The sequence below is a fragment of the Bos grunniens genome, chromosome 1 (assembly GCF_055505025.1).
Source record: "Bos grunniens cultivar Pamir isolate PY7600 chromosome 1, Bosgru_T2T1.0, whole genome shotgun sequence".
NCBI classification, from domain to species: domain Eukaryota; kingdom Metazoa; phylum Chordata; class Mammalia; order Artiodactyla; family Bovidae; genus Bos; species Bos grunniens.
The window spans coordinates 74,674,397-74,698,452 of NC_141165.1; the positions used below are offsets into that span (position 1 = coordinate 74,674,397).

The 24,056-nt window shown below is 56.4% G+C and overlaps 1 protein-coding gene across 3 annotated transcripts; it reads left to right on the plus strand.

The window, feature by feature from the left end:
- The first annotated feature begins 1,921 nt into the window (after positions 1–1,921).
- Positions 1,922–22,947, plus strand: EPHB3 (EPH receptor B3). 3 transcript variants are annotated; one of them, XM_086397274.1, is made up of 16 exons: positions 1,922–2,484; positions 11,813–11,877; positions 12,965–13,637; positions 16,170–16,325; positions 17,107–17,448; positions 17,613–17,737; positions 17,897–18,056; positions 18,138–18,246; positions 18,617–18,669; positions 20,019–20,141; positions 20,255–20,502; positions 20,968–21,183; positions 21,295–21,444; positions 21,536–21,729; positions 21,820–21,975; positions 22,079–22,947. In XM_086397274.1, the coding sequence occupies exons 1-16, from the start codon at positions 2,370–2,372 to the stop codon at positions 22,185–22,187; spliced, it is 2,994 nt and encodes a 997-aa protein (XP_086253400.1). In that variant the 5' UTR covers positions 1,922–2,369; the 3' UTR covers positions 22,188–22,947. The 3 variants fall into 3 exon arrangements, with proteins under 3 accessions (XP_086253400.1, XP_086253378.1, XP_086253389.1); XM_086397252.1 differs by having other exon boundaries at positions 20,968–21,444; XM_086397263.1 differs by having other exon boundaries at positions 21,536–21,975.
- The last annotated feature ends 1,109 nt before the right edge of the window (positions 22,948–24,056 follow it).

Below are 24,056 nucleotides of genomic sequence, written 5' to 3' on the forward strand. Positions count from 1 at the left end.
CCTCCATACCCTCAGAAATTCTGAGTCCCAACATCCAAGGTGGATGGGTGGCTTAGAATTCTGAGTTTTTAGCAGGCACCTAAGTGATCCTAAGGTGTCTGATGAAGTAGAATGAGTGAGTCTGAAAGCTATATAATCCTTTAAAAAAAAAAAAAAAAAGAGCTATACGCTCTGATTCAAATCCCAGCCTGCTACTTATGAGCACTGTGACTTGGGGCAAGTCACTAAGCCTTTCTAGATGTCAGTTTTGTTTGTAAAATGGGGCTATAATAATATCTGCTGCTGCTAAGTCACTTCAGTCATGTCTGACTCTGTGCAACCCCATAGACAGCAGCCCACCAGGCTCCCCCGTCCCTGGGATTCTCCAGGCAAGAACACTGGAGTGGGTTGCCATTTCCTCCTCCAATGCATGAAAGTGAAAAGGGAAAGTGAAGTCGCTCAGTCATGTCTGACCCTCAGCGACCCCATGGACTGCAGCCTTCCAGGCTCCTCGGTCCATGGGATTTTCCAGGCAAGAGTACTGGAGTGGGGTGCCATTGCCTTCTCCGATAATAACATCTACATCTTAATAAACTAGACTGATTTTTTTCAGAGTGTTTTTTGCACTTTACAAACGTCTGTTGAGCAAATGGGGTAGGAGTCTATTTGCCCAATTCAGAAACCTGGGGATTCTTCTTAATGTCTCTATCTACCCCATGCTTCTCAACCACCCAATCACAATTCTCCTGAGCTCTGTGTCCTAAAATATCTTAGACCTACCCACTTCTCTCCATCCCCACAGCCACCAATCTGGTCCAAGCCACCATCTTCCTCTGCCTGACCACTGCACAGCTTCCTCACTGACCTCCCTGATTCCACCCTTGCCTCTTCTCATTCAATCCTTCCCAGAGAAGCCATGTTAATCTGATAAAGTAATGCCCCTGCTTCAGACCCTAGCTCTTAGGAAGGCCTTCTGAATCCGAAAAAAAAAAAATTCCTCTGCTTCCACCTACTCCCAAGCTTCCTTTTGGCTCCCCTCAGCCTCCAACTCTGCATTTAAGATACTCTGAACTTCTTTCCATTTCCTCCAATGAATATCAGTTTCTCTTGCCCCTGGGACTTCATACAAAGCGTGTTTGCTTTGCTTGAAACTGCCCTCCCCGGTCCCCAATCATATATTCTTCGCCTACTATTCATCTTTCATATTTCGACTTGAATGTCATTTCCTCAGGGCCAGACATAGCCATGCCTCTCACATGTGCTCCAGTAACTCTGTCCTTCCTCCATAATAATAACTGTTACACTCTGCGGTGATGACTTCATGCCTGCCTCCACCGCTATGTTAGCTCCCAGAGAACACAAACCTCTGTCTTATCCATTGCTGTACCGCCAGAAAACTCTAGTCAGTCTTTGGCTCAAAGAATGATGAAATACACGAATGAATGAATGAATAAACAAGTGAGAAGGTCCTGGTCACAGGATGTTTCGCGGAGGACGCCCACCTGGTAGTGCGTAAGCCGCGATTAGCTTGGGTCCGGACGTGCCTGTAAAGACAGCCACATGGGGGCGGCCTCAGGCACGCACAGACCACACGGGGGCGCCCCCGGCTCGTTTTACGTGAATGGCACCTCGGACTCAGGTTCGGTTACTAATCTCCACTGGGGACAGGAGGCGGGCTTCTCCCTCTGATGGACAGTATCGCTCCGCCCAATCTAATTCATCTTTTCCTTGGCCCTGCCCACCCCAGGCCTCAGAGAACCTGAGAGTGGGCGTGATGGAACAGCTGCCAACTAAACTCCGGCGGAGTGCTGTTGAGGCCGAACCAGCGCGCCTGGCGGTCTGTGAGTGGGCGGCGGGTGGCTAGGGGCGGGGCCTCCGCGATGACAGGCAGGCGGACAGCCCCGCCCCTCTCGTCCAGAGCGGCCGCGCCAGCGCTGGGGACAGCAGAAGTGAGTACGTGAGCGGCGCAGCAAGAACCCAGCTCGGACCCCGGACGGCGCGCGCACCCGGAGTCTCAGATCCGAGTCGGGCCCGCAGGAGACCGCTGGATTACTGTGCACACCGAACTACCACCACTCGCTTCCTCCCGCCCCGACCCGCCTCCCCGAGTTCTCTGGCTCCGAGCTTTCCAAGCGCCCGGGATCCTCCTGGACCGGTCCGTCCAGATTCCCCCAGGACCGACCTGCCCGCTTACCCCAGGATCGCCCGGCTCAGGGCACCGCCTGGGTCCCGGAGCCGCCTGCCTGGATTGCACCCTCTCCTTGCCTGGATCTCCTGGGACCGTGCGCGAGCCTTCTCGCGCCCGCCGAGCGGATCCTCCTGCGGGTGCCCGCAGCCCCGCCGGCGCGGCCCGGCGCGGCCCGGCTCGGCTCCCGGAGCCAGCCCCGGCCATGGCCCGAGCCCGCCCGCCGCCGCTGCCGCCGCTGCCGCCGGGGCTCCTGCCGCTGCTCTCTCCGTTGCTGCTGCTGCCCCTGCTGCTGCCCGCCGGCTGCCGGGCGCTGGAAGGTAAGCGGCGTCGGGGGAGTGCGTCCAAGGGTTAAGGTGTCCGGGGTCGCCCGAGTGGGGGCCAGGGGTGGGTCCGCGGTGTCGGTCCGATGCGGTCCAGGCTCACTTCGGAGGAGGCTCGGCCACCCGCACCCTCTCCAGAGGCTGGAGCTGGGGTGGCGGGGACGCCTTGGGCGCCGCCTCGTAGGTTCCAGCTGCCGGCTGTCTGCCGGTTGTGGGATCTCAGGCAGCACGACCTGGGTGAGCGTCCCTGAAAAGTCACGGCCCGGCGGTGAGCTTCTGTAGGAGTGCCAGGCACTCAGGACAGAGGAGCGGGGCCCTCCGCACCTTCTGGTTGCAGGGAAGTGTGCGCGACTCCCACCAGGCAAGGCCGGGGCTCTGAGGCTGCTGCTGGGCTCCCCAGGTTGAGGGGCCGCGTCGGCGAGGAACCTCTTGGAGTTAACCGTGAGAGTGTTAGTGCGTGCCCTCCGCTTTGTCAGGGGATGGCTGCGGGGATGGTGAGGCGGGAGCCTGTTATTGTTGACGGTTTACCGAGCGCCAACTACCCACAAGGTGCTGTGTGCACCGCCGTTGCACACTGCTCTGGCGCTCCCCCTCTGCCTTCTTGCAGGACCCCCACCCCCAGTGCTGAGGTCTCCACAGAACTCCAGAGGTTGTGGGGTTTGTCTCAGGTAGCGCTAGAGCTGATGCCTTACCCATTATCCAGTGGAAAAGGCCAGGCTTCTCCGTGGGTTGTGTGAAACCTGCAGAGAGGGCTGCTGGGGGGGAAGGGTTGCTGCAACTTCCACAGGACTGTGCCTGGATGAACAGCCTAAGTGGTTTTGGCCCCCGTGGGAGAGCTCACATACATCCACTTGACACATACATACATCCACTTGACACAAGCCTGCGGGGACAGAGGCACTGACACCGGGCAAACAATAGACAGACAGACAGATACAGATACATACACACACGGTTTTCTAAAATTTTTGGAGCCATTAAATGAGGGAATAAAAACCTTCCTGAATGTGGAGAGAAGGACACCACAGACTGGGGGAAACTGAGATGACAGGCAGTACTTCTATTCAGTATTTTTAACCGATCTAGTCACTTTCTTAGTTTAAGAACAAAAACATGAATTCTGTGTGACTTGGTTTGTTCGCATGTTCACAGTTGGTAAACTTGAAGGTTGGAAGGAAAAAAAGAACAGAGTTACGAGAGAAAGGCATCTTCTGGTGCTTTTTCATTTTCTCCAGGAGGAAAAAAAAAAAACATTCTTCTGAATCCCCATCGTCTTTTATCTCTGAGCCCATTGGTGCTGACAGACTGATTCACACGGGTGGACACATGCAAATCCAGACAGACACACCGAGGTCGCACCCACACTTGGCGCACACTCACCCACATGTGTATGATAGGATCACAGGCGTGAGAAACCAGTGTGGAGCTTTGTTGTTGATCGCCTCAAGGGTGTGAGCCTGCTGGAGTTCTCAGGTCTGTGTCTTAGCCTAGGAGAGGCGACACCGGCACACTCGCTTACGGGGCTGTGTGTGCCAGGCCCCAGAGCCCTTGTTGTGGGGTGCGGTGGGTGCTGATGCTGAGAGGGGGGCAAAGCAGGGTGGTTTGGGTCAGGTGAGCAAGGGCTACCTGAAAAGGCTCACCCTCTTCCTTCCTTCTTCCCTCCCTGTGTCCCTTCTTCCTCTTTCCCTTCCTTTATTTCTCCTGTTCACTCCTCACAATCTGCTGGTCCCTTTAGACCCTAGCTGGCAGGCCCTAGCTGGGAGCTGGCATCCGGGTTTCCAGGCCCAGGACGTGAGGGGCAGACCAGGAGGCAGAAGCCTGGTGAGCTGCAGCAGCCCAGGAAAGAGAGGGCAGTGGGGCTGTGGCCCCTCCTCTGTCCCTTCCTCCCTCAGCTGTGAAGTGGGGTCTGGGGCTCTTCCCTGACTGCGTGGGTGGTAGCTGGGAGGCCAGGCCAGTGTGGGGCGCTCCTAAGAAGGTGGCAGTGCCTCCCGAGTGTGGCTTTCATTAATTCCTTCATGTTTGCCATATATCAGAATTTAGGCTTTTCAGTTAGTGTGAGAATGAAAGAAAGAAGAGAGATGATGCCGCAGGCGCTGACCCCAGCCCAGTGGTCCCCCTACCCACCCTCCTGCCCCCGTCACTATGACATGGGATAGTAGTGGAACCCATCTCCTAGGGGGTGCTATGAAGATTGAATCCTTCATGTGTGTCAAGTGCTTAGCACATAGCTATTGTTATTCAAGGATTAACTGTTGTTATTATTATTACCCTAGGGTCTGCTCCTTGGGGAGCTCCAGAAAGTGAAACTGGTGTGTACACTTGCCCTGCAGGAGGGAGCTTAGAGGAAGCAATGATGGGGGAGGAGAAGTTGGTCTGGGGAAGTTGCTATCCCCCTCCTCCCCAAACCTCCATTTCTCTCCAGCTTTGGGAGGGAAAGGATGGGGTAGGGAGAGACTTGACCTTGACTCCTGCCTGTACCCCATCCTTATTCAGGAACTTGAATGGGGGATGGGTAGATTTGGGGGTCCTGGGCTAGGCCAGAGGGCAGGGCTAGGTGGGACACCCAGCACCGAAGAGCTCTTCAGCATCCCCAAGCTTTATGGGTGGAGGGTCTCACCCCTTTACTCCAGCCTTCCCTTTGGTTTTGCTAGTATTTGGTTTGCCCTTGGCCTCTGGGGTCGTTATATTTAGGCCAGGTTCTTGAGTTGTGGGTGCTGTCCCTCATGGTCTCATTGGTTAGATGCCAACTAGCACCTAGTTGCTCTTCCATCTACACACTTGGGGTTCACCAAGGTTCTGCCTCCAAATATTTCAGTTTTCCATGAAGATAGAGCCAGAGTTCTTGCTTGTCCTCCTTGGTTAAAGAAACACCTTTCCTTGCCCTCTGATTGATTCTCCCGCCCCCAACATGCACACAAATTGCCCTCGAATTTACCCTCAGTCACAGGGAAACAGGGCCACCTGGTTGTTCACTCTTCTTTTGTATCATGCTCCCCAGTCCCCCAAGCCAAGATCATTCTCCCCTTGGGGATCATGAGCAGAGTCCAGTAGGTGAGCGGACTAGGAACGGGGCGTAGGATGAAGAAGGATGTCCAGACCACAGGGTCCTTCTACCTCAGATAGGATGGGGAGGTCCCTGCTAGGAAGAGACCCTTTGGAGAAAAGAGAAACAGTTACCAGATATAAGAGGTGGGGGCTGGTCGGCCTTTTCCCAGGCAAGCCCTGTTGCTGCAGTGGCAGACTCTCCCTGGGGAGAGAGGCGTGTGTGAGTCCACCTCTTTCTCAGCGGCAGTGACCACTGAGGAGGTGGCAGCTGAAAAGTGACAGCGGGCTGGGGTTTCTGTGGCCTCTGGTGCCCCCCACCCGTTTGTCTTGAGCTGGCACATCAGAGCTGCGACGAGGGACAGTGGCAGGTACTCGAGGGAACCAGCTTGCCCATCACCGTCTTCCCTTTAACCAGAACTGCCGCAGCCACCACCACTGTGGCCTCAGCGGCAGCGAGCTAGCCCAAAGCTGCCATGGGCAAGGCCTCTGCCACCCGGCCTTCCACTAATTAAACAGCATAAAGAGGCTGAATCACCAGGCCTGCATAGTTTGAAAATTGTAGCCCTGCCTGTTGTGCTGAGTCAAACTGGTTTGTCGGGATTGGGCAGCTGGGGGTGGTGGGGAGGGAGACTGGGTACAGCTGGGCACCTGATGGGGTGGGAGAGTCCCCCTGCCCCGAGGGCTGGCCCTGGCACCCGGTCTCCTGTTGCCTCTCTGCCCTTAGACTCCTGGTCAGACCAGCTGTGGCCAGGATCCCAGGGAAGCCTTTAAAGGCGAGCTGTGCATCAGCCTTCTGGCTGGCTGGCAGGGCCTCAACTGGGGTGGGGGCCATTAGTCCTCTTAGTGTCCGTCGCTTTAGTCGTGTCCGACTCTTTGCAACCCCATGGGCTGTATAGCCCACCAGGCTCCTCTGTCCAGGGGATCGTCCCAACCCAAGGATCGAACCCGGGTCTCTTGCATTGCAGGGTGGGGGCCATGGATGAGCACGAGGCATTTGGGCTCCTGCCCCTTGCTTCCTCCTCCCTTCTCCTCCCTCTCAGGTTTATTTAATTATAAATCCCCGTGATCTGAGGGGAAGAATGAAAAACAAAATGTGTTCCCTGTTCTGAGATGCTCCCCTCCCCTCTGACCCAGACCTGAGGGCCTTGGGGCCATGGCAGGGGGAGGGAGAGGAGGTCCTCCAGGTCCTGTGGCAGGGTCTGCTTCAGATCCCTTCCTCCTTGGGCTGACCACCCTGGGTGTGCAGGTTGGTACACGCATGTGCACACGCTGAGACGCAGGGGAGGGGCGGGAGGGGGGAAGACAGGACAGATCACTCAGGTGGATTGGCTGAGGTAGGGATCCCAGGTGGAAGAGGGGGACCGACTCTGGAGGAGTCTTCCCTCTCTCTTTGTAGGCAGGGTCCCAGGGCGTGCCTCCTTGCTCAGACCCTGTGTCTCTGTCCTCCTGCCCCTGCACACTCTGTTGGCCCAGTCCAGGAGTGTGACCTTTCCTGCCGCCTCACAGTCTGTGGTCTGGAGTTTGGGCTGGTTGTTTCTTGCTCCTGTTCTCTAGATTGTTTCTTATTCTCTGGGTCTCACTGGCACACCTGCTTGCAGGGTGGGGTGCTTTGTATGACTTGGGGCTTGGGGATGCTGTGGGATTTAGTAGCTCCGTAAAGTCATGTGCCCCTGGCCCTTCACTAGGGCAGGTGCCAGGCTCCTCCCCCCCGCACACCAGTATGGCCCAGTGAGACCCTCAGACACATGCTGGTTGCCGATGATGTTTTCCTCCTGGGCCCCCAACTTATGCGTGGACGTGTTGCCTGAAGCTCCTGAGGCTACCTGCCTTCATCCTAGCGCCCCCACCCTACCACAGCCCCAGAGCTGGGGATGGTACCATTGTGCTAGCAGGGAAGTGGCCTGCTGCTTGGTGAAGGGCTATACCTGGGGAGGCTGCACCCTGCCACACCCAGAAGCATCTTCATGCCCGGGCCCCAACCCCAGCCTCGTGACCTGTGACAGCTCCTGCCTGGGCCAGGGCCACAGGAAGCCAGTCTGGGGCTTGTTCCTTCCCTGTGCCTCTGGTCAAGGCTGCCCCAGTCTCTCTGCTTTCTCAGCAGAAGAGTGCCCTCTCCCAACTCTTCTCCATTTCGCTTGAAAACTCATCTCAGAAAGAACGGGCTTGCAGAATGTGTGTGTGTGGCATGTGCATCGAGAATGCAACTCTGAGGCTTTACGCCACCTCTAGATGTTGATAGTATACTATGTCTGCATGCTCCTGTGGAATGTTTCAGTGCAAGTGGGCATCTGCGCGTGTGCAGCTGATGCTAGTTGTGTGTGACTGTGTAAGAGCATGTCACAGCGTCTGTACAGGCAAACTGGTGTTTGTGTTTGCACTTGACTACACTTAAGACTGTGACGTGTGGTTGGCAATAGCGTGCGGCTGGGTGTGTAGGGAGAACGCACTGTTGGCTGCACACACCCTCGCGGATGCATATGTCTCAGGAAATCCGCACATATGAAGGCTGAGATACTGAGTCTTTGCCTAAGGCATGCCGAATCTGTGTGTAGGAAAGATTCATTGTATATGGATGTCTCAGGAAGACTGATCTGTTTGGACCAGATGCATCCGTGTGTCTGTGAAAGGCAGACTGTGTGAAAGCGTGTGTGTCTGCGGGTGGCTGTGGCCTTGTGTGTTTTTGTCCACCATATGTGGGACTGGTCGCTCTTTAGCCCCAGTGGTGGGAAGGAGCCCAGCCACTGAGAACTTGGTGAAGTGTGTGCCTCTGTGTGCACAAGCGAGAGCCACACAGCTGCTGCCACGTGGCCATTCCCGTTGGCCCTGTGAAACCTGAAAGGGGTGCTGCTTTCCTTCTGAGCATTGAAGCCCCAGTCCCAGAGAGTTCCAGAAAGGCCTGGTGGCCACTTCCTCTGCTTTCTTGTGGGGGGTGGGGGGGGCGGGGGTGGTGGTGGGGTTCCCTGCCCAACAGAGCCTGTATCTGCAAGTGTCCACCGCCCTCTGGTTTCCCTCCAGCAGCCATGGTGGGACAGAAGGGGGTGGGCGTGAGGTGGGCAGCTGGGGAGTTTGGAGACTGCGCCTTCATTCCTCTTTTGTCCTTGTCCCCTGTACCTGTATCCTTTACTCCAGCAAGTGTGTACTTACACACACACACACCCTACACATAGGAAAGGTGGGCTCTGGAGAGGTGAGTCTCTCCCCCTCAACACCACAGACAGATAGATTCACCCCACCCCCACCCCCGCCCCACCTTCTTCCTGAGGCTGGGACACGGGCACCTCAGGGTCTCCCTCCTGCAGAAGGGAGTAGGCCCTTCCCCTCCCCCAGAGAGCAAGCCCCTCCCCACCAGGGTGACCGAGCCCTTCCTCAGGCACACATGACTCGAAATCTAAGTCCTCTCCTCATTAATGGGAAAAATGTGCCGAGATTGAGCGATGGCCAAGGCTGAGCGATGGCCAAGGGCCGATCCCCCCGCCCCCTCCCTCTCTCGCTCCCCAGAAATTAAACAGAAATGAAGAGCCTCCCCTCACCAACCTCCCCCCGCCCCCCTCCCCAGCGCCCCCTCCCTCCCGCCTCTCAGAGCCAGCGCAGGGCTTGTTTTAAACTGTGGAGGAATCTGGCTTGGAGGGGGGAGGGGGCTGAATATTTGGGTTTAAACAGTTCCAGATGGGTTTGGCACAGGCTGAGCAGAAGGAAGTGAGGGAGAGGGAGGAGGGAGGCAGCTCGAGGGAGCGGTGGGAGCCCTGGCCGGCTCGGTGGCGGGCGGCGGGCGGCGGGCAGCGGGCAGCGGGCAGCGGGCAGACCGGCAGGCGGACTGGCTGGGGGGAGGGGGTGCACTTGGCTCGCGGCTCGCAGGGGCTCCCAGGGACCGCAGCACTCTGGGCTGCTGGCTGTGGAAGAGGCTACTTGGCAACTCCCTCTCCGTGTCTGTCTCCTTGGGCCTCCTTGTCTCTCCATCTCGCTGTCTTTTGTAGTCCACCGCCGGCCATCCCGGCTGTCTGGTCCTAGCCCGCCGCCCCGCACATCCCTCCAGCTTGGGTGCCGCCCACCATCCGCCCGCTCCGCCCCTCCCTGCCTGTCTCTGGGCCCCTGCTTCTGCCCACCCCCTCTTCTCTCCCCAACCCCTCCACCCCCGCGCTGAACGTGGTGTCTGTCTGTCTGTCTGCCAGAGGGGCCTGTCAGGCCACCGACGACGAAGCTGGGATGGCTCACCCCTCAGCCCGGCCTCCAGGGGCCAGCTGCTGCTGCAGAAAGGAGGAGGGAGCCGCGCTTCCCAAGTGAATGGCTGCTGCTGGCGGTGGGGGGGGCCCTTTGCCTCACGTGAGGGCCTGGGCCCACAGCTGCCTCGTCCACCATCCCCAGCTCAGAGCCAGACTGCAGGAAACTGGCGAAGACCATAAGCCGGGAGTCTGTAGGGTTTGGGTCTTTCCCTTCTCCAAGTACCTCCAGCCTGCCCCCACTGTTGATGTAGAGGCCCCCAGGACTTCTGGGGCAATCCTGCCCCATTCCAGCTTGGGGTTGAGGGGAGAACCACTGGCTGTCTTCCAGGCTATGAGAAAAGACTCAGGACCTCTTTCCCACTCCTAGGTGTAGTGTTGGGGTTACACTGCTGAGAGAAGAGTTATTAAGCCAGAACCCAGATCCAGTTCCTAGGGGAGCAAGTTTGTCAGAAGCATTAATAGACCCATCCTATGGCCAAGCTAAAGGAAACAGACAAAAACCCCGAAGCTTAGAATGGGATTGGTGCTGCAACAAAGCCCCTGACCCTGGATACACAGAGGAAGGCATCTAACACTGACTTGGGGGTTCAGGGTAGGCTTCTTGGAGGAGGTGACAGCTTGGTTGAGACAAAGTATACACAGGAGCTTTCCAGGCTTTCTGTTTTCCCTTTACAGAAGGGCGTATTGCAGTCACAGTACCCTGGTTAAGAGATTGGTTGTGGAGTCAGACTTGAATTTGAGACACGTTTCGAAACTTTTCACCTCAAATTCTAGCAGTTTTACCTTCAGTTCAGTTCAGTCGCTCGGTCATGTCCAACTCTTTGCGACCCCATGAATCGCAGCACGCCAGGCCTCCCTGTCCATCACCAACTCCCAGAATTTACTCAAAGTCACGTCCATCGAGTTGGTGATGCCATCCAGCCATCTCATCCTCTGTCTTCCCCTTCTCCTCCTGCCCCCAATCCCTCCCAGCATCAGAGTCTTTTCCAATGAGTCAACTCTTCGCATGAAGTGGCCAAAGTACTGGAGTTTCAGCTTTAGCATCATTCCTTCCAAAGAACACCCAGGGCTGATCTTTAGAATGGACTGGTTGGATCTCCTTGTAGTCCAAGGGACTCTCAAGAGTCTTCTCCAACACCACAGTTCAAAAGCATCAATTCTTCGGCACTCAGCTTTCTTAGGTCCTATATATATTGTACTTTGGCTTCCCTGGTGGCTTAGACTATATAGAATCTGCCTGCTATGCAGGAGACCTGAATTCGATCCCTGGGTTGGGAAGAACACCTGGAAAAGGGAATAGCTACCCACTCCAGTATTCTTGCTTGGAGAGTCCCATGGACAGAGGAGCTGGGTGGGCTACAGTCCGTGGGATGGCAGAGTCGGGCACAACTGAGCGACTAATACTTTCACTTTTTTCACATACTGTATCCAGGCATCAGTTTTCTCATCTGTAAAAGGGATACACCAACAGTACTTTTATCCAAGGATTTCAGGAACAACTGAACTAGCTCTAGAGGAGCTGGCTGGGCCTTGGTGGTCCTTACCCCATTCTCAAAGAGCATTCCTGTCCTGTCCACCAGAGCTGGTTGTGTAGGAGGCTGGGTGGGTGTGGGCTCTGGCCTGTGACTGTTCTCCCATTCCCCTGGGCGTGTGTGGGGCTGCGCCTTTGTGTTGGGAATGGAGTCAGGGGAGGCCTGGGCAACAGGGTCTGAAGCACACGGCCCTTTGTTCCAGGATAAAGGACCTGCCAGCCCCTTTGTGTGGAGATTAGCAGAGCCTGTAGGTGTGTGAACCGGCCCTGGATCCTGCCTCATTAACCCAGACCTGGGGTCAGCAACTAACACCCACTCCCAGCTGGCCTGACAAGACATCTTTGAGGCTGTGACATCTCTGGGAGTGGCTGCAGGGTCTCCTCTGGGCCTGGGGAGCTGAGAGCTTTGGGAACCTGGGAGTACCTGGTGGGAACTGATGTCTGGCATCCTGGACTTTCCTGGGCAGCCTCCTCTTTCTCCGTATCCTAAGCTTGGCCCCTGGCCTTTTTTCTCTTGTTGCTTCCACAGAGACCCTCATGGATACAAAATGGGTGACATCTGAGTTGGCATGGACCTCTCATCCGGAAAGTGGGGTAAGACCTCCTCTCCATTTCTCCTGAGTGCTGCTTGCCAGTTAGCCCCTTTGCCTCAGCAGGGCCGCCTCTGTGCCCTACTTTCCCCACCTGTGGCATCCACATCGTCTGCACCTGTCACCTTCCTCCTTACCTGCTGGTCCATCTCTGAAAATGCTTTCCTCTCTGACCCTTCAGCCTGCCTCTGTCCTTCCTCCCACATACACACCATCTTTGTCCCATTCTCCCTCTGCCCGCCCCTCAGCCTGTCTTCAACTTGTTCCCATCCCTTTCTACCTGGCAGCCCTTTGCATGTCTGTCATCTCCCTCCTTCCTGGGTCCTTGGGAAGAGCACTGGCTTGGGAACAAGGAAGCTTTGGTTCCAGATCTCTGACTTGCTGTGACTTTGAGCAAGACAGTTTACTTTTCTGGGCCTCTGTTTCTTGAATGTTACATTCCTATAGTCCTTGACATCTCTAAAGTGTTCTAACTGACCTCCCTCGATGGCCTTCACAACTGTACTAAGTTCTGGAACACTGGGTTTGGGTGACGTTACAGACCCTCAAGTCACCAGACCTGATTCTGTGACCTTGGGCAAGTCCCTGCCTTTGTGAGTCTTGGCTTCCTCTTCTCTGGAGTGGGAACAACAGATGTATCTTCCAAGGAACTGTGAAGGTTAAATGTGATGGTAATAGTAGTAATCAGTGTTTATTGGACCTATTTAATTCCTCACAGCCTCATTTACTTTCAATCAGTCCCATTTTATAGACAATGAAACTGAGGCATAATGATAATAAGTAATATATCTGATAATTACAAAGTACTTATCAGGTGCCCCATTCTAAGTGCTTTATTCAGTTAAAGTCATTTATTCCTTAAATATCTTTATTCTTACCATGTTCCAGATGGGGAAAGGGAGGCCAGGGAGGTTAAATGACTTACCTGTAGTCACACAGCAGAGAACTGAGACTGGAGCCCACTAGTCTATATGCTCAACCACGGCACCATGGAAGCATCTCTGTGAAGTAAATATAACAGGTCAGATCTGGGCTTGTGATCGACACCCGGCAAATGCTGGTCTCACTGTCCGTCTTTCTCACTTGCACAGTGGGAAGAGGTGAGCGGCTATGATGAAGCCATGAACCCCATCCGTACGTACCAGGTGTGTAACGTGCGGGAGTCCAGCCAGAACAACTGGCTTCGCACAGGGTTCATCTGGCGGCGAGATGTGCAGCGGGTCTACGTGGAGCTCAAGTTCACTGTGCGGGACTGCAATAGCATTCCCAACATCCCTGGCTCCTGCAAGGAGACCTTCAACCTCTTCTACTATGAGGCTGACAGTGACGTGGCCTCAGCCTCCTCCCCCTTCTGGATGGAGAACCCCTATGTGAAGGTGGACACCATCGCACCCGATGAGAGCTTCTCCCGGCTCGATGCTGGCCGTGTCAACACCAAGGTGCGCAGCTTTGGGCCACTCTCCAAGGCTGGCTTCTACTTGGCCTTCCAGGACCAGGGCGCCTGCATGTCGCTCATCTCCGTGCGCGCATTCTACAAGAAGTGTGCGTCCACCACCGCAGGCTTTGCACTCTTCCCTGAGACCCTCACTGGGGCTGAGCCCACCTCACTGGTCATCGCCCCTGGCACCTGCATCGCCAATGCCGTGGAGGTGTCTGTGCCCCTCAAGCTCTACTGCAACGGTGACGGGGAGTGGATGGTGCCTGTTGGCGCCTGTACCTGTGCCACCGGCCACGAGCCAGCCGCCAAGGAGTCCCAGTGCCGCCGTGAGTGAGGACTGGCCTGGGGGAAGGGATGGAGGACGTGCCTGGGCCACCACTGCCCACTGCCCCCTAACCACCACTTTCTTGCCTGCCAGATTTGGGGCAGAGGGAGGAAAGGGAAGAGGGGTATCAGGTGCCAAAAATGTTGTACAAGAAGGGAGATGAGAGAAAATGAGGAGAGACACCAGGATCGTAAGAGAAATAATGAAACTAAAGAGAGAGGAAGGAAGCCATGGGGAATCCTTGACAAAGAGGCACCTGGAGAATGTGCTCAGAGCCTCGTGAGGCCAGCAGAGATGCCCGCTTGTCCAGGCCCAAATGTATGTGTCACCTGGAAATGTTAGGTGGGCCTTGGAGCTCCAGGCACCTCATGCTTGGCCCTTTAACCTGGGGGTCTCGTCTGCATCTTAAGACGCTACATTTATAGTACAGAGATCAGAGGCCCAGTCTCTGAACTCCTGAGTTCTGACTCTGCCACTTACCACCTGTGAGATCTTGGGCAGGTCACTGAACTCTGAACCCTGGTTTCCTTATTATATGCAAAATGGGGGCATTAGTGGTGATTCCTTCATGGAGCTGTAATGGGGCTGAACTGAGTCAATGCATGGGCGCCCTTGGAACAGTGCCTGGCACATGGGGAAGCAGAGCACCATGTAAGTGTCTGCTGTGACTTGCAGGAGTCCTGGGATGAAGGGGACAGGGATTGTTTTGTCCTTGATTCATACACAAGAGCAGGTTTCCCAGGTGGCACAGTAGTAAAGTATCCACCTGCCAATGCAGAAGATGTGGGTTCGATCCCTGGGTTGGGAAGATCCCTTGGAAATGCCAACTCACTCCAGTATTCTTGTTGGGGAAATCCCATGGACAGAGGAGCCTGGAGGGCTACAGTCCATGGAGTCGCAGAGTCAGATACGACTGAGCAGCTGAGCACATGCAGATGCAGGCATACAAGGAGGGTAGGGGCCTGCCTCTGGTAGCTTGCCAAGACTCATAAGACCTCACAGAGTACTAGACTTGCCAGCTATAATCCCCATTCACAAGAGGTTCTCTCATCTGAGCCTCACCACAATCTTGTATGGTAGATTCCAGTTACCTCCTCTGTTTAGCCAATAAGGAGGCTCAGAGAGGTTCTGCTCTCCAGGTCTCATGGTGCGAAATGTGGGCACTGGGACCACAGCCTCATTCAGCTGCTGTTCCATGCGTGTCAAGGTGCTAAGGGCCTTGTCTGCCCTCCTGGGGCTTGCAGCCTGAAGCGCCCAAAGGGTGGGAGCCAGCTCTTAGCACAGCCCTCGGTGTGGGGGGCTGGTGGCCCAACCTGGCTGTGAGACTTCATGTCTGTGCTGTCATGGGAAGGTGAACAGTGCCTTGCCCGGCGCCTCTCCACTTCACTATGGGAACCTGCCCCCAGACTTCCTCCTCCTAAGTGGAGAAAGGGGGTGGGGGTGATGAGCCTGACAGCCTGAAGAGGGGCTAACACTCTGCAGGTCCCTGGCAGGAAATGCATGCTGGTTCCCATGACAACCAGGCTGGCCTGGCCCCTGCCCCCTCTCCCACTGGCTCAAAAGAGCTTGGATGGAATATCACCTTAGTCAGGGGAGATTAAACCCCAGAGAAGGCATAGCCCCAACTCCGGGCATCCCACACTCAGGATAACCTTCTAGAAAGCAGTTGTGTATGGACAGGGTGACCATATGTGTTAGTGTGTCTAGGGCAGCCCTGGTTTACGCCCATCAAGCTATCGTGATTATTACTTGTGACCCCTTTCACTCTCAAAACAGTCCAGTTTGAGTAATAAATCATACGGCCATCATAGATATAGGGGATCTCCAGAAACCCAAGTCCAGATAGAGGTGCCAGGTGTTCAGGCACCGAGCTCTGGGCTCCCTCTTGGGATTGGGGTTCCCCTCGTGGACACTTTGAGGCCTCTGAACTCCAGGTGACCTCAGCCTTCCTGCCTGGTTTCTTTCTCTCCTTTTCTCACCCCTTCTCAGCCCCCACCCCTGCCCCAGGGCAGAAAGGAGCTGCTGCCCTGCTCCTGGTAGGCGGGGAGAGAGGTGGGCCGTGAAACTCAGAGTCCTCAGAGTCCCCACCGCTGGTTATTCTGGAGTGTTCTTGAGGCTCTTCAGGAGTAATTGTCCTTGAGTTTCAGGGAGGGGTGGGGGCATCCCAGCAGAGTAGAGGGTGCTGCCAGCCTGCTAGTGGTCTCTTCCCATCCCCCTCCTCCTCCTCCCTCTCTCTTCCCTGCCTCGACAAGTCCAGGCTGTCCAGGTGATGGAGCTGACGTCTTCTTCTATGAGGCCCCAGGGGTGGGGGTGGGGGAGGGGTGGGGAGGAATCCGCTGACATGGGGTTTCCACGAGGCAGAAGGGCCTTTTGTAGCTGCAGCCAGAGTTAGGCAATACTAGCATGGCCCGCACAGTCTGGGAGGTGGAGGGGCCAAGACCTGTGCTGGGGAAGGGCCAGATTCCCATGGAGGTGTGGAGGGTTGTGTCTGCAGGGAAGGGAGCTGAGACTTCCATCCTCTTCTCCCCCACAGCCTGTCCCCCCGGGAGCTACAAGGCAAAGCAGGGAGAAGGGCCCTGCCTGCCCTGTCCACCCAATAGCCGCACCACTTCACCAGCCGCTGGCATCTGCACCTGCCATAACAACTTCTACCGCGCAGACTCCGACTCCGCAGACAGTGCCTGTACCAGTGAGTGGTGGCGTGTCTTCATGTTCTCTACTCCAGGCCTTCCCTCTGCAGGCCAGGCTGGGGATGCCTAAACAGTCTCTATGAATGTCTCCACTTTGCAGATGGGGACACTGAGGCTCAGGGTGGGGGTTAGATGTTGTACTCAACCACAGCGCAGGTAGGAAGTGACCAGCCCCTGAGCCAGAATCCAGGTGAACTGAAAGGCTTAGCCCTCCACTAATACTTAATAAGCCTAGCTGGGTATCAGGAACTGTCTAGGACCCTCCAGTTTACTGCTGCTGCTTCTGTCTAGGACTGCTATTCTTTTGGTTCAGCTCTAACCAGAGAGGGGGCCTCACATCCCTGGGGCAGCCTGGTATTCTGCTTTTTCTCTACTCTGGCCTTTGGTGCCAGGCATTGCCAGGCACCAGGAATGATGCAGTCAACTGTCCTAGGAACTTGCAACCTGGTGGGAGAAACAGATGTGGAAATAGATAACAACCGTATAATGTGCTAAATGCAAGGCTGGAGGAATGCCCAGGAATGGTTACGGGAGTACAGAGGATGGGAAGAGGAGGAATCAAGGAAGGTTTCCAAAAGGAGGTGACCTCTCAAGTTGAGCCTTAAAGGCCAAATAGGAGTGTGCCCAAATAGAAGTGTAAAGAGGCATAGGAAGTGTATTCTGCATATGAAAGCAAAGACAAAAGCAGAGGTAGGAAGCAGCTTGGAGAACACAGGCGCTCCGGGCGGAGGGTGGTCCCCAGACCCCAGCTCATTGCTCTCCCCCTCATCTTCCCCACAGCGGTGCCATCTCCGCCCCGGGGTGTGATCTCTAATGTGAATGAGACCTCACTGATCCTTGAGTGGAGTGAGCCCCGGGACCTGGGTGGCCGGGACGACCTCCTCTACAATGTCATCTGCAAGAAGTGCCACGGGGGCCCCGGGACCATGACCTGCTCACGCTGTGATGACAACGTGGAGTTTGTGCCTCGGCAGCTGGGCCTGACCGAGCGACGGGTGCACGTCAGCCACCTGCTGGCCCACACGCGCTACACCTTCGAGGTGCAGGCGGTCAATGGTGTCTCGGGCAAGAGCCCTCTGCCCCCCCGCTACGCAGCTGTGAATATCACCACCAACCAGGCTGGTGAGGAGGGCACATGGGAGGGTAGGGCCTGGTTCATCTTCCCCCACCCAGAGCGGAGTTGCCTGGGGCCTGCCCATGGACCACCGGGGGGCCCCTGGGACCTGGGTCCTTGGGGAGGATGCCAGAGGCCGAGAAGCCTGTGCTGAGCCCCACCCCTCCCCTAGCCCCTTCCGAAGTGCCGACACTACGCCTGCACAGCAGCTCCGGGAGCAGCCTGACCCTGTCCTGGGCACCCCCAGAGCGGCCCAATGGAGTCATCCTGGACTACGAGATGAAGTACTTTGAGAAGGTCAGAGTCTCACAGGGCAGGAAGAAGCCCTGGGGCAAGAAGATCACCCCAGATAGTGTTGGGGGCCCCTGGGAGGGAAGCTTTGGGTACTGAGGAGGGTGGGCAGGGGCCAAGGGACGTCAGGACCCACTGAGACTCAGTGTCCTCCTGGTGTTGCAGAGTGAGGGCATCGCCTCCACCGTGACCAGCCAGAAGAACTCCGTGCAGCTGGACGGGCTGCGGCCCGATGCCCGCTATGTGGTCCAGGTCCGAGCCCGCACGGTAGCTGGCTATGGGCAATACAGCCACCCAGCTGAGTTTGAGACCACAAGCGAGAGAGGTACATGTCCCCCCACACCTGTCCCCGCCCCGCCCATGCTTGCCACCCCTCCACTCACCTGTGCCTCCCCATCGTCTCTAGGCTCTGGTGCCCAGCAGCTCCAGGAGCAACTCCCCCTCATCGTGGGCTCAGCCACGGCTGGGCTGGTCTTCGTAGTGGCTGTGGTGGTCATTGCTGTCGTCTGCCTCAGGTACTGATGGGCTCAGGGGCCCACTGGAGCATTCCTTTAGTGCCCTTGAGCCCTCTCAGCACATAGGTGACCATCACCCACATCAGACCTGGAACCACAGCCTTCCTAGGCCCAGGGTGTCATTGCTGGAGAGGCCCTTTCCAATCCACACCCATGTCTTCATTCTATCCCCTCCCTGTCTCCAAATTCCCTCCGGGATCAAGTCCACTGAGACCCTTGCCCACAGACCCAGAGGCAGCTGTAACCACTGACGATGGGACCAGGCACTGGGCTGTCCCCTGTGCACTCTGCCCCTCCTATGAGCCCAAGGGTTCCCTGAACGGAGGGAGCTTGGACTTGTCTCAGGCCTCCCCTCTCCCCTTCCCCCTAGGAAGCAGCGGCACAGCTCTGATTCAGAGTATACGGAGAAGCTGCAGCAATACAGTGAGTCTGTCTATTCATTCCCACCTCCCAAAGCTCCCTTGGTCCCTGCAGGGCTTGGGGATACCCTCTTCCCTGGCTGGGACTTCATTCCCTTAACTCCTCCCCTGGCTGCCCCATCCTGCTTCCAATTAAGTGCCATTTCCTGAGCTCTTACTTCACTCTTGCTAGCCCCAGAGATGAGTGAGATGTGACCCCTGTCCTCAGGGGTAGTTAGTCTTGTGAGAAAGACAACATATGTACACACAGGAAACAATGAGAGAACAATTCAGAGTTAAGTCGGGGGTTCCTGCTACAGAGGGCAGTGAGCGTTCAGAAGAGAGGAAGGCTTCCTGGAGGAGGTAGCCTTGGGCTGAGCTGAGCCAGGTGAGATTTAGCGGGGTTTAGAGAGGTGGAAGGAAAAGGCAGTGGCACCCCACTCCAGTACTATTGCCTGGAAAATCCCATGGATGGAGGACCCTGGTAGACTGCAGTTGATGGGGTCGCTAAGAGTCAGACACGACTGAGCGACTTCACTTTCACTTTTCACTTTCATGCATTGGAGAAGGAAATGGCAGCCCACTCCAGTGTTCTTGCCTGGAGAATCCCAGGGATGTGGGAGCCTGGTGGGCTGCCATCTATGGGGTCGCACAGAGACGAACACGACTGAAGTGACTTAGCAGCAGTAGCAGCAGCAGAGAGGTGGAAGGGGGAGCATTCTGGGCTAGAGGAGCCTTTGGAAGGTAGTGGTGGGGTGGAGAGAGTGCCCAACTGTGGGGGCAGTGAGAAGACTGGTTTGACAGCTGCTGGGAAGCCAGGCCGGGTAGTTGCGGCCAGTCCTTGGAGGGTCGTGAAAGGCAGGCAGAGGAGTTTGGACTTGACTGCACCATAGGTAATCTGAAAGGCTCTCAAGCTGAGGAGCAATACAATGAAAGCATTGTTGTAGGAAGACAGGTATGCAGGCTAGATAGGTGAGAAAAGTCCAGAGGCAGAGAGCCCAGCTGGGCAGCTGTTGCAGTAGTCTGGGTGTTGATGGCCTGGCAAGGTCAGGGGCTGAGGGAATGAGGGGAGGGATGGGTCTGAAACAGGCTTTGACGTGATGAGAGATGAGGGAGGAAGGAGAAGAATACTAGGTGTCTAGCCTTTATGGTTGCTAGTTCTCACCAAGGGGACAGTGGTGGGGTGGGAACAGGGGAGCTCTAGCTTCTTCAGAAAGGAATACAGAGCAGGCTTAGCAGGGAGGTTGGGAATGTGCTCCTATGGGGGTGGGGGATAGGGAGGAAGACTAGGGCAGGATCCGGGTGGCAGAGTTCCCTCACTGTCCTCAGCCCAAGGATCTGGCTCCCTCTCATGCCCACCTTTTCTTCCTCTAGTTGCTCCTGGAATGAAGGTTTATATCGACCCCTTTACCTATGAAGACCCTAATGAGGCCGTGCGGGAATTTGCTAAGGAGATTGATGTGTCCTGCGTCAAGATTGAGGAGGTGATTGGAGCTGGTGAGTCTGTTGGGGCACACAGTGGGGAGGAGAGGCTGAGGGTTACTCCTGGGGGAGGGTGGAGGCCAGTTAGGTACAGAAATAGCTTAGTACCTGTGCCCTGTGCTGTGCAGGGGAGTTTGGAGAAGTGTGCCGGGGTCGGCTGAAACAGCCTGGCCGCCGGGAGGTGTTTGTGGCCATCAAGACCCTGAAGGTGGGTTACACGGAGAGGCAGCGGCGGGACTTCCTCAGCGAGGCCTCCATCATGGGTCAGTTTGACCACCCCAACATAATCCGGCTGGAGGGCGTGGTCACCAAAAGTCGGCCAGTCATGATCCTCACGGAGTTCATGGAGAACTGCGCCCTGGACTCCTTCCTTCGGGTAAGAACCCCCTTCCACTCCCTAAGACAGCTAGGTTAGGTAAACCACCTGGTCCCACAAGTTAGACCCTATACAAGCCCAAATATTTGCTGAGGTGGCACAGTGCAGGGAGAGAGCTGGACCTTCAGAGCCAGGAAGACCAGAGTTCTCACCCTGACTGCCCCCTGCTGCCTATATGACTTCAGGCTTTACTTAACCTCTCTGAGTCTCAGCTGCCTTGGTTGTAAAATAGAAGTGGAAGAGCTCTTTGGGTCCTCACAGGGGTTCATCGGGTGATATATACAGATGCTGGCCACACAGGAGGGCAGCTTCTTACTCTCAGTGCACGGTAGATATGGTCAGAGGGGGTAGATGAGGCGTGGTCTTGAAGGACCTGGGAAGGTGGGCAGGCAGGCAGGTCCTGGACGGAGCCAGGGCCGGGCAGCAGGGGATGGGCTGCCTCCTGAGCCTCCTCACTGTCTCCAGCTCAACGATGGACAGTTCACGGTCATCCAGCTGGTGGGCATGTTGCGAGGCATTGCTGCTGGCATGAAGTACCTGTCTGAGATGAACTACGTGCATCGAGACCTGGCTGCCCGCAACATCCTCGTCAACAGCAACCTGGTCTGCAAAGTCTCAGACTTCGGCCTCTCCCGCTTCTTGGAGGATGACCCCTCTGATCCCACCTACACCAGCTCCCTGGTACAGGAACCAGCTGGGAGGGAGACTGGGGGCGGGGCCAACCAGGCAGGGGCTCAGGGCTGGGGACCAGCCCCGAGACATAGGGTGAAGGGCGTGTGCCCCCCTCACCAGGGCGGGAAGATCCCCATCCGCTGGACCGCCCCAGAGGCCATAGCCTATCGGAAGTTCACCTCTGCTAGTGACGTCTGGAGCTATGGCATTGTCATGTGGGAGGTCATGAGCTACGGCGAGCGACCCTACTGGGACATGAGCAACCAGGATGTGAGTTGGACCTGCCAGAGTGCTTGGGTGGGTGGGAGCTGCTGGGGAGCCAAGTGGTGGCTCACTCCAGGGTTCCTGGCTCTTGGCTCAGGTCATCAATGCCGTGGAGCAGGATTACCGGCTGCCCCCACCCATGGACTGCCCCACAGCACTGCACCAGCTTATGCTGGACTGCTGGGTGCGGGACCGGAACCTCAGGCCCAAATTCTCCCAGATCGTCAACACCCTGGACAAGCTCATTCGTAATGCTGCCAGCCTTAAGGTCATCGCCAGTGCCCAGTCTGGGTCAGTACCTCAGCCTCTGCTCCCGAGCCAGCAGCCCTACCCTGCTTCCCCCGACATCAGGACTCATCAGTTCCCCTCTTCTTCCCACAGCATGTCACAACCCCTCCTGGACCGCACGGTCCCCGACTACACCACCTTCACGACAGTTGGTGACTGGCTAGATGCCATCAAGATGGGGCGGTACAAGGAGAGCTTTGTCAGCGCGGGGTTTGCATCCTTTGACCTGGTGGCCCAGATGACTGCAGAGTGAGTGTGCCTCACATTTGGAGGGCTGGGGCTGGGGATTCTGAGCTGGGCCCGAGTGGTGGGCAGGAGGGGAGGCACTGACGCTGCTTTGGCCCCTCTGCAGAGACCTGCTCCGGATTGGGGTCACCTTGGCGGGCCACCAGAAGAAGATCCTCAGCAGTATCCAGGACATGCGGCTGCAGATGAACCAGACGCTGCCTGTGCAGGTCTGACACCCGACTCCCACTGGGTGTGTGCTCACCAAGGACCGTGCAGGAACTCCGACCAGCCGACTGGACTTTTGGACTTTTGGTTGCTCAGCCTTAGGCTGTGGCCCAGAAGATGGAAGACTGGGAAGGGCCCAAGCTGGGACTTCTCCTCCAGGCCTGTGCTCCCTCCCCAGGAAGTGTGCCCCAAACCTCTTCATATTGAAGATGGATTAGGAGAGGGGGTGACGACCCCTCCCCAGCCCCTCGGGGCCCAGGCCTTCCTGCTCGCCGGTGGGGGGATCCCCACCACCTCAGACTTGGCTGTTCATCAGTGCTGGAGGTCCTGGCATGGTCAGGTGGGGAATAAGCCTGGGTTCCAGGGCCCAGCCCTGGCAGGGGTCTGGCCCCCCAGGTAGGCAGAGAGCAGTCCCTCCCTCAGGAACTGGAGGAGGGAACCCTGGGAATGGGGAAACGTAAGCCCCCCCCCCAGAAGCCAGCTGGCACCTCCAGTTTGCACAGGGACTTGTTCTGGGGGCTGAGGGCCCTGCCCCACCCCCGCCCTTGGTGCTGTCATAAAAGGGCAAGCAGGGGCCAGCTGAGGAGCAGCCCCTTGCCCCCCAGAGACTGACTCTCAGAGCCAGAGGTCGGATGTGTGTGTGTGTGTGTGTGTGAGAGTGTGTGTGTGAGCGTATGTCAGAGAGCATGGGTGAGTGTGTAAAGGCTTGGTCCTGTGCCCTGCCGTGGGGCCAGTTGGGCCGTCAGCGGAATAAAGGCAATAAGATGATTCTCTTGCCCCTCCTCATTCCACCCCAAATTCATGGCCCCTCAGCCCTGGCCCTTCAGAATTCCCAGGAGTCATTGGGAGGCCAAATCCAGGCTTCCCCAGGCTCAACTTCTTTTTTCTGTTTCAGCCTTGTTGCACCTAACTTCTTGGAAGTGGGGTGATAACAGTATAGAGCAAACTCCCCCAGAGCTCCTTCCTTCTAAGGCCCAGCCATTCCCATTCCAGGGGCTGTCTGGGCAGACACTCGCTTCTGGATGGCAGAACGGCGAGTGGGCAGACACTCGCTTCTCAATTTCATAGACTGAGCCCTTTCACACTCATTGTCTAGAAGGAGCTGGGGGTAGAGGGCGTTGATCAGCCCCCAGGGTCACAGGGCCCAGGACAAAGAGGATGGGACCCCACTGGTGTTCAGATGCAGAGGGCAGTCCTTTTCAGCAAGTGTCAGTGGAGAAGTAAGGCTACTCTACTGAACAATTCCCATATTGCTGGCACTGGGCTAAAATGCTCCATTTATACATGGATCTTATTTAATCTCACAACAACTGAGCCAGGGAAGGAAGTATTTTTATCTCTTTTTTACAGAGGAGGAAGGGGAGAGGTTAAGTAACTTGCCCAAAGTCGCTGAGCCAGTAAGTGAGGCCCGAGGCTGGGATTCCCACCCTGAGACTGCCTGCACACTCGAAAGGTTCAGAGGATAAATAACCAGAACCAGGGAGAGGGTTAGGAAAACAGCTTCTGGAAATAAATGTCAAAGGAAAAAGGGGGTGGAGTGGGAATGAGGACTCATTAGATGCAGAAACGTGTGTGTGTTGTGGGGCGGGGGGGGGGGGGGGGGGGGGGGGCGGTGCATACGCAGTGACTTTCCCAGTGTCAGAAGGAGGGAACCTTGGGCAGTAAACCTTTGTGGCGCATGGAACAGGTTTCCAAGGAACCTGTCGATCCCAAATTAGAGTCTGGCTGGCCCCGGTAGGGAGTGTAGGCAAAGCCTTGTGGATCTCCTGGTTCACACGGAGCAGTCCCGCACTTCTTTCCAAGCAGGGCAGAGCTCCGTAGCGGAATTCTAAGTGTAGGCGGTAGCTAGGATTTGGCGATGCTGAAGGGCTGGAGGC